This window comes from Scomber japonicus, chromosome 10 (genome assembly GCF_027409825.1).
Source record: "Scomber japonicus isolate fScoJap1 chromosome 10, fScoJap1.pri, whole genome shotgun sequence".
Lineage (NCBI taxonomy): Eukaryota > Metazoa > Chordata > Actinopteri > Scombriformes > Scombridae > Scomber > Scomber japonicus.
The window spans coordinates 34608148-34618038 of record NC_070587.1 but is presented as its reverse complement, the minus strand read 5'-3'; the positions used below and the strand labels follow the sequence as shown (position 1 = coordinate 34618038).

The window sequence follows — 9891 nt, the reverse complement described above, 5'->3', positions numbered from 1 at the left end:
CATGTTTAATTCAGCATCTCCGAGGTCTCTACCCGTCAGCCAATCACATGGCTGCTCTGGGAACGATGATGTCACTCTGCTCTGGGAACAATGATGTCACTCTGCTCTGGAAACAATGATGTCACTCTGCTCTGGGAACAATGATGTCACTCTGCTCTGGGAACGATGATGTCACTCTGCTCTGGGAACGATGATGTCACTCTGCTCTGGGAACAATGATGTCACTCTGCTCTGGAAACAATGATGTCACTCTGCTCTGGGAACAATGATGTCACTCTGCTCTGGAAACAATGATGTCACTCTGCTCTGGGAACGATGATGTCACTCTGCTCTGGGAACAATGATGTCACTCTGCTCTGGGAACAATGATGTCACTCTGCTCTGGGAACAATGATGTCACTCTGCTCTGGGAACAATGATGTCACTCTGCTCTGGGAACGATGATGTCACTCTGCTCTGGGAACAATGATGTCACTCTGCTCTGGGAACAATGATGTCACTCTGCTCTGGGAACGATGATGTCACTCTGCTCTGGGAACGATGATGTCACTTTCTCCTCATCAGTTAAAACACTTTAAAGGAAGTGCCTCCTTCCTTCCTACCTCCTTCCTTCCTCCCTCCTTCCTTTCCTTCCTTCCTCCCTTCCTTCCCTCCTTCCTCCTTCCTTCCTTCCCTTCTTCCTTCCCTTCTTCCTTCCTTCCTTCCTTCCTTGACTCAAGGACAACAGGAGGGTTAAACAGGACTCATATTCTTCACATCTGAGATACGAGAGTGCAGACGCCTTAGCAACCACCTTAGCAACCGCCTTAGCAACCACCTTAGCAACCAGCTTAGCTAAGTAACTAAGTAATGGACTAAGTAAAAAACTAAGTTACGAACTAAGTAATGAAGTAACAAACTACCGAACTAAGCAGGCAAGTAACGAATTAAGTAAGTAACGAAGTAACGAACGAGGTCAGTAACAAACTTAGCAACCAGGTGTAAATTAATTGACATGATGTAATGTGATCTCATCAGTAAAATAAAACCTCACAGTGTTTATTTATTCACACGTTAACTTTAGGTTTTAGATTTTTGAGCATGTTGATCATGAAAGGAAGGAAAGAAGGAAGGAAGGAAGGAAGGAAGGAGGGTGGGAGGGACGGAGGGAGGAAGGAAGGAAGGAAGGAAGGAAGGAAGGAAGAGAGGGAGGGAGGGAGGAAGGAAGGCAGGAACGAGGGTGGGAGGAAGGAAGGAAGGAAGGAAGCTGGGAGGGATGCAGGAAGGAAGGAAGGAGGGTGGGAGGGAGGAAGAAGGAAGGAAGGAAGGAAGGAAGGAAGGAAGGAAGGACTCCTCCTCTTCCTTCCCTTTTCCTTCCTCCCTCTTTCCTTCCTCCTTTGATCATGAAACCACTAAAATCTGATTGATATATTATATATATATATATATATCTATATATATATATATATATATATATATATATGTATGTATATATATGTATATATATATATATACACACATTATATTATATTATATATATATTTATATATTTATAATATGAGTTAAAACCATTTCTCACATTCACACATATTCATATTTAATGTGTTCCCAGTCTGAGACTTTTCATTTGTGAGCAGAGAGAGAAACTCTGAGGTTACATCACGTCTCCCCGAGCTGCTCGCTGCTCGCTGCTCGCTGCTCGCTGCTCGCTGCTCGCTGCTCGCTGCTCGCTGCGACTCTTAAAACCTGCTAATGAGCTAAAGAGCTGCAGCTACGTCTCACACACACCATCACACACACACACACACACCATCACCTGCTGAAGGTTTGAGTCACTCTGAGTCGCTGCTGTCTCACTCTGAGCCCAGACACACACACACACACACATACACACACACACACACACACACACACACACAGACTGCTGGAGGGAACACGCCGACCCGCTTTCTGAGAGGTTCAAATATATAAACTCATTCAATTAATTGGTTCTGTTTTCTGTATGTGAACCTTTCAGTGTAAAAGAGCCTGCAGGGTTCCTTCAAAATAAAAGACTCAACTTTCACTTCTTTGTATTTGTTTGTTTTGACTGTTCCTTCCTTCCTTCCTTCTTTCCTTCTTTCCTCCTTCCTTCCTTCCTTCCTTCCTTCCTCCTTCCTTTCCTCCTTCCTTCTTTCCTTCTTTCCTTCCTTCCTTCTTTCCTCCTTCCTTCTTTCCTCTGTCCTTCTTTCCTTCCTTCCTCCCTTCCCTCTTTTCCTTTCTCACACTCTCCCTCCTTCTTTCCTCTGTCCTCCTTTCCTTCCTTCCCTCCTTCCTTCCTTCCTTCCTTCCTCCTTTCCTTCTTTCCTCCTTCCTTCTTTCCTTCTTTCCTCTGTCCTTCTTTCCTTCCTTCCTGCCTTCCTTCTTTTCCTTTCTCCCTCCTTTCCTTCTTTCCTTCCTCATCTCCATTTCTCCCTCCCTCCTTCCTTCTTTCCTCTGTCCTTCTTTCCTTCCTTCTTCCCTTCCTTTCTCCCTCCTTCCTTTCCTTCCTTCCTTTCCTTTCCTCCTTCCTTCCTTTCTCCCTCCTTTCTTTCCTTTCTCACGCTCTCCCTCCTTCCTTCCTTTCTCACGCTCTCCCTCCTTCCTTCCTTCCTCCCTCCCTTCCTTTCTCCCTCCTTCCTTTCCTTCCTTCCTTTCCTTTCCTTTCCTTCCCTCCTTCCTTCCTTTCTCCTTTCCTTTCTCACGCTCTCCCTCCTTCCTTCCTTCCTCCCTTCCTTCCTTTCTCCCTCCTTCCTTTCCTTCCTTCCTCCCTTCCTTACAGTAGAGAATCTAAATGATATTCACAGAGTATAAACTGTGTGTGTTTGATATTTGTGACTTTTATCAGTTTTATTTCTGAACTCCCTCCAGAAACGCAGACACGCTCTCTTCTCTTCACACAGTCACCGTCTCGGTTGGATTCGTGAAACTTCAAAGGCTTCATTTCATAATCGGAGCCTCTCAGATCTCAGATCAGTGTTTCCCAATCTGAGGATCAGGGACCTCAAGAGGCCTCGAAAAGTTTCTAGACAATCCCCAAAACACTGAAACTTTTATCCAACCTGTCAACAAAGAACTGATCCAACAGCTAGTGTGATATCATGATCTTATTCCTCTGATCCAACAACTATTAAACAAAGCCTTCAAAATAAAGCAATAAACTCTTTATAATGGAGGAACAAACTCTTCAAAATAAAGGAATACACTCTTCAAAATAAAAGGAATAACCTCTTTATAATGAAGGGATAAGCTCTTCATAATAAAGGGAATAAATTCTTCAAAATAAAAGGAACAAACTCTTCAAAATAAAGGAACAAACTATTTATAATGAAGGAACTAACTCTTCAAAATGAAAGGAATAAACTCTTCAAAATAAAAGGAATAACCTCTTTATAATGAAGGCACAAACTTCAAAATAAAGGAACAAACTCTTCAAAATAAAAAGAAATAAACTCTTTATAATGAAGGGACAAACTCTTCAAAATAAAAGGAATAAACTCTTTAAAAAAAGGAACTAACTCTTCAAAATAGAAGGAATAAACTCTTCAAAATAAAAGAACTAACTCTTCAAAATAAAAGAACTAACTCTTCAAAATAGAAAGAATAAACTCTTCAAAATAGAAGGAATAAACTCTTTATAATGAAGGAATAAACTCTTCAAAATAAAGGAACTAACTCTTCAAAATAGAAGGAATAAACTCTTTATAATGAAGGAATAAACTCTTCAAAATAAAGGAACTTACTCTTCAAAATAGAAGGAATAAACTCTTTATAATTATTTCTCCCTAAGATAAAACTAAAGTAAATGTTTTTGGAGCCAAAGAAGAAGAAGAACGATTAACAGTCAGCTTCAGTCACTGATGTTAAAAACACTAACCAGGAAACTAGATTTCAAATTAAAAGTCAACCTGCTGTCACCTGAAGGATTAAAGGATTCACCAAACTAAACCTTTTCATCACATCTGATCCGACTCTCCGTTCTTCCAGCTGCTTCTTATTAAATCACAGTTTTCAGGTTAGTATCTCACACTGAGCTGTAACTTCTTCTTCTAATGTTTTTATGTCTTTATTTTATTTCTAATTTAACACTTTTTTGCATTTTGCCACACGTTGCTTTTATTTCCTGTCTCGATGCATTTTATGTTTTATATAAAGCACCTGTTGAAATGTGCTGAATAAAAACATTTGCATTGTCTCTCTAAAAGTTATTGAAATGTTTAAATAAGTTAGAGCAGGGGTGTCAAACATGCGGCCCCTGGGCCAGAACCGGCCCACAGAGGGGTCCAATTTGGCCCAGTTTCCTTCCTGTCTTTTTTTCCTTCCTTCCTTCCTTCTTTCCTTCCTTCCTTCCTTAAATAAATAAATAAACATCAGTCTCCAACAGAAGCTTCACTTCACTCTTCAAAATAAAGGAACAAACTCTTCAAAATAAAGGAAGAAAGTCTTCAAAATAAAGGAATAAACTCTTCAAAATAAAGGAAGAAAGTCTTCAAAATAAAGGAATAAACTCTTCAAAATAAAGGAACAAACTCTTCAATAAAAAACTGCATCCATCGTGCAGACATCCTGATTAAGGAGGTCACTGTACCTGCTACCACCACATTTGAGGGTGTCGTTTTCACCTTGGCTGGGAGTTCTCAGCTCCAGTGTGTCCTTGTATACCGCCCTCCCAAGGCTCCTGCTGTTTTTCTGTCTGAACTGTCTGAGCTCCTCACGCCTGTCTGTGCAACATCTCCATCCACACTTCTGCTTGGTGACTTTAACATCCATGTTGACACTAGCAGCTGCAAATTTGCTTCGGAGTTTCTGTCACTGCTGGATTGCTTCAACTTTGTGCAGCATGTGCAGGGCCCCACCCACAGTAAAGGCCACACGCTAGACCTGGTGTGTTCCACTGGCTTTCCCCTCACCAACCTACAGTGCCTGGACCTAGCAGTTTCTGACCACCATGCCATTGTTTTCAATGTTCCTGCCTCCCTGCCTAGGCAGCGCCCTAGACGGACCATCATGTTCAGGAACATTAAGACTGTGAGCACAGAAGCTTTGTCTAGCCTGATTGCCAACCACTGGACTACTGACTCCTCCATATCTGCTCCTGATGACATGGTCGCCAGCTACAATGCAGCGTTATCCCTTAGCCTGGACGCTCTGGCCCCCCTTAAAATCCGGACTGTTTCATTCACTCGTCCCGCCCCCTGGTTTACCACTGAGCTTCGCTCCATGAAAGCCACTGGTAGGAGGCTGGAGAGGCTTTATAAAAGAACTGGCCTCACTGTCCACCAGCTGGCCTTCAAAGATCATATTACGGATTACAAGGAAGCTCTCTCCCAGGCCAGGACCCAGTACTACTCCACTCTGATTGGGTCTCAACAAAATCATCCCAGAGCACTGTTCTCTACTATCAACAGACTACTCTCCCCCCGTACTGCCCCCCACCCTACTGCCGGCTCTGACCTCTGCTCCAAGTTCCATGACTTTTTTCAGGCTAAGGTTGACTGCATCCACCAGCAGCTTCTGGTTCCACCCACCACCCCTCTTGGGTGTCTATCTCAGGACGGCGCTTCCCCTGCTACATGTCCCTCCTTCTCTTCTTTCACCCCAGTTGACGCTAGTCAGATAACTGAGCTAGTCACCAAGGCCAAAGCCTCCACCTGCTCCCTTGACCCCATGCCCACTGCTTTGGTCAAGGCCTGCCTATCTTCTGTCTGCCCTTCCATTGTGGACATTGTCAATGCATCCGTTCTATCTGGTTTTGTGCCCATCAGTCTTAAAACTGCCTCTGTTACGCCCATCCTTAAGAAGGTGGGTTTGGACCCCGTGGACCTCAGCAACTATCGGCCAATCTCCAACCTGCCTTTTCTCAGCAAGATCCTTGAAAAAGCGGTTGCTGCCCAGCTCCATCAACATCTGTCCAATAACGACCTGTATGAAACCTTTCAATCAGCCTACAGGATCCACCACAGCACAGAGACCACCCTTGTCAAGATCACCAATGACCTTCTGATTGCTGCTGATTCTGGCTGCATCAGCATCCTGGTTCTGCTGGACCTGACGGCCGCTTTCGATACGGTCTCCCACTCAATCCTGCTCAACCGCCTTTCTACTCACCTTGGACTCACTGGTACTGCTCTATCCTGGTTCACTTCCTATCTATCCAACAGAAAACAGTTTGTTACCTTTAATGGATCCAGCTCCCACCCTGCCCCAGTTAACCACGGTGTGCCACAAGGTTCCGTACTTGGTCCCCTCCTCTTTACCATCTACATGCTCCCGCTCGGCCAGATCATCCGCCACCATGGTTTGAATTTCCATTGCTACGCTGACGATACCCAACTCTATCTCAGCACATCACCCTCTACCCAGCTCCCTCCACAATCCCTCATCAACTGCCTGCACGACATAAAAGTCTGGATGACCACCAACCTGCTCAAACTCAACAGTCAGAAGACAGAACTCATGGTTGTCGCTCCAAAGAATCTGCTCCACAAGGTAGATGGTCTTATCCTCCAAGTTGATGGCTCCTGCATCTCACTGTCCTCGGAGGTGCGCAATCTTGGTGTTATTTTGGATTCCACACTATCATATGACACACACATCAAATCTGTCACCAAATCCGCTTTCTTCCACCTAAGGAACATTTCAAGACTCCGTCCTTCACTCACTGACTCAGTTGCAGAGACCCTCATACATGCATTCATCACCTCACGTCTGGACTATTGCAATGCCATCCTGTATGGGGTCCCCAATAAAACACTGGACAGGCTCCAACACGTCCAAAACTCAGCTGCCAGGGTTCTCACTCGAACAAAACCCTGGCAGCACATCACCCCCACACTCAAACAGCTGCACTGGCTTCCAATTAAGTTCCGCATCACTTTCAAACTTCTTCTTCTCACCTACAAATCTCTTCATGCCGTTGCACCCCAGTACCTAACAGACCTTCTCCATATCTACCACCCTTCACGAGACCTGCGCTCCACTGACTTGGGCCTCCTGTCCATCCCCCGCACCAGAAGGCAAACCTTTGGGAGCCGAGCTTTCAGTGTGGTAGCTCCTACACTTTGGAATTCGCTCCCTCAGGACATTCGCCAGGCACCAACTCTGGACAATTTTAAATCAATGTTGAAAAGGCACTTGTTCCTGCAGGCTTTTGCCGGCTAAATGTGTGTTTTTGTCTGTGTTCTTGTTATTGTCAAGCGACCTTGGGTTTTATGAAAGGCGCTATACAAAATAAAGTTATTATTATTATTAACAAACTCTTCAAAATAAAGGAACCAACTCTATAATGAAGGAACAAACTCTTCAAAATAAAGGAACAAACTCTTCAAAATAAAAAGGAATACATTCTCTATAATGAAGGAATAAACTCTCTATAATGAAGGAACAAACTCTTCAAAATAAAAGGAACTAACTCTTCAAAATAAAGGAAAGTTCTAAAGTCTCTACACTGGCTCCCAGTCAGTTCTAAAGTCTTTACACTGGCTCCCAGTCAGTTCTAAAGTCTCTACACTGGCTCCCAGTCAGTTCTAAAGTCTTTAAACTGGTTCCCAGTCAGCTCTAAAGTCTTTACACTGGCTCCCAGTCAGTTCTAAAGTCTTTACACTAGCTCCCAGTCAGTTCTAAAGTCTTTACACTGGCTCCCAGTCAGTTCTAAAGTCTTTACACTGGCTCCCAGTCAGTTCTAAAGTCTTTACACTGGCTCCCAGTCAGCTCTAAAGTCTTTACACTGGCTCCCAGTCAGTTCTAAAGTCTTTACACTGGCTCCCAGTCAGTTCTAAAGTCTTTACACTGGCTCCCAGTCAGTTCTAAAGTCTTTACACTGGTTCCCAGTCAGCTCTAAAGTCTTTACACTGGCTCCCAGTCAGTTCTAAAGTCTTTACACTGGCTCCCAGTCAGTTCTAAAGTCTTTACACTGGTTCCCAGTCAGCTCTAAAGTCTTTACACTGGCTCCCAGTCAGTTCTAAAGTCTTTACACTAGCTCCCAGTCAGTTCTAAAGTCTTTACACTGGCTCCCAGTCAGTTCTAAAGTCTTTACACTGGCTCCCAGTCAGTTCTAAAGTCTTTACACTGGCTCCCAGTCAGTTCTAAAGTCTTTACACTGGCTCCCAGTCAGCTCTAAAGTCTTTACACTGGCTCCCAGTCAGTTCTAAAGTCTTTACACTGGCTCCCAGTCAGTTCTAAAGTCTTTACACTGGCTCCCAGTCAGTTCTAAAGTCTTTACACTGGTTCCCAGTCAGCTCTAAAGTCTTTACACTGGCTCCCAGTCAGTTCTAAAGTCTTTACACTGGCTCCCAGTCAGCTCTAAAGTCTTTACACTGGCTCCCAGTCAGTTCTAAAGTCTTTACACTGGCTCCCAGTCAGTTCTAAAGTCTTTACACTGGCTCCCAGTCAGTTCTAAAGTCTTTACACTGGCTCCCAGTCAGATATTTATATATATTATATATTTTAAATATATGAAATCATGTAAACAATGCACGAATAAGCATCAAAAACAAACTGGATGTCCTAATTAGCATTCCAAATATTTTAAATCTTTACTTGGCTGGCTCCCAGTTAAAGTTCTGCTACTGGTCTACAAATCACTGAATGGTTTAGGTCCAGAATACATGAATGACATGTTAGTAGAATATAAACCCAGTAGAGCTCTGAGATCTACTGACTCAGGTCAGATAGTTGAGCCCAGAGTTCAAACTAAACATGATGAAGCAGCTTTTACACAACTGGAACAAACTACCAGCAGAACTGTGAACATGTTTAAATCCAGGTTAGAAACATTTCCCTTCTCCTGAGCTTATGATTGAGCTCTTTATTTTAAAGCACTTTACATTTTAATCTTTCATTTGCACTCTATGTCCTTTTAATGATTTTAAAGCTAATTATTATTTTAAGCTGCAATCTTATATTTAATGCTCTATTCTAGCATTTTATTTCTCTCTTTCTATTTTTCTGTACTTTGTTTTTATTGTTAGTGTGTGTGTGTGTGTGTGGGGGGGGGGGGGGGTAAATGTATGTTTTAATGTTTCTCAAATAAAACTGCCTTGCCTTGCCTAAGAAGGAAGGGAGGAAGGAAGGAAAGGAGGAAGGAAGGAAATAAGGAAGGAAGGAAGGAAGGAAGGAAAGGAGTAAGGAGGGAGGGAGGATGTTTCTGGTCCAAACCTTCATAACTGACACTAATGTTAATTAGATTTATGCCTCGTGGCCTTTTTAATACTCGCCGGCTTCCTGAAGGATTTAGAGATAAACACCTGATGAAGTCGCTCTAACGCAATAATCTCCAGAGAGCTTTTGGGCTTCACATCGTTCCGTATTTTTAAGAAGTTCAGCGACAGCGAACACGGCAAACAATATTTAATCCAGAGACAAATAATCTCTGCTTAACAGACGATGAAAGGTTATTACAGTCGATTCAATCTGTCACATGACAAACATCAAGAGTCCATGAGCAGCTGTTAGGAGGAGAGCGTTTCCTCTCTCCTTCCTTCACTCCTCCCTCCTTTCCTTCCTGCTTTCTCTCCTCACTTCCCTCCTCCCTTCTTTCCTCACTTCCCGCCTCCCTTCTCTCCTCTCTCTCTCTCTACGTTGGGAGGAAACTCTGAAAGGAGTAAGAGGGAAGGAAGGAAGGAAAGAAGGAAAGGAGTAAGGAGGGAGGGAGGAAGGAAGGAAGGGAGTAAGAAGGGAGGGAGGAAGGAAGGAAGGAAGGAAGAGAGGAAAGGAAGGAAGGAAGGAAAGGTGTAAGGAGTAAGGTGGGAGGAAAGAAGGGAAGGAAGGAAAGGAGGACGGAAGGAAGGAAGGAAGGAAGGAAGGAAGGAAGGAAGGAAGGTATCTGAACTGGTCCTTTAATATAATCCCAGTCGGACCAGTTCAGCAGACAAACTGGGACAAAGCCTGGTGGAC

At 43.6% G+C, this 9891-nt stretch overlaps 1 protein-coding gene across 1 annotated transcript in view; it reads right to left on the bottom strand.

The window, feature by feature from the left end:
• nek11 (NIMA-related kinase 11) overlaps positions 1-9891 on the bottom strand; it is a 68779-nt gene that overhangs the window by 11312 nt on the left and 47576 nt on the right. Inside the window, exons 11-12 of the mRNA XM_053327716.1 lie at positions 9868-9891; positions 6982-7098 (exon numbers count right to left, since the gene is read on the bottom strand). The exon at positions 9868-9891 is cut by the window's right edge and continues 114 nt beyond it. Coding sequence (XP_053183691.1) covers positions 6982-7098; positions 9868-9891 — 141 coding nt within the window. The remainder of the gene's footprint in view (positions 1-6981; positions 7099-9867) is intronic.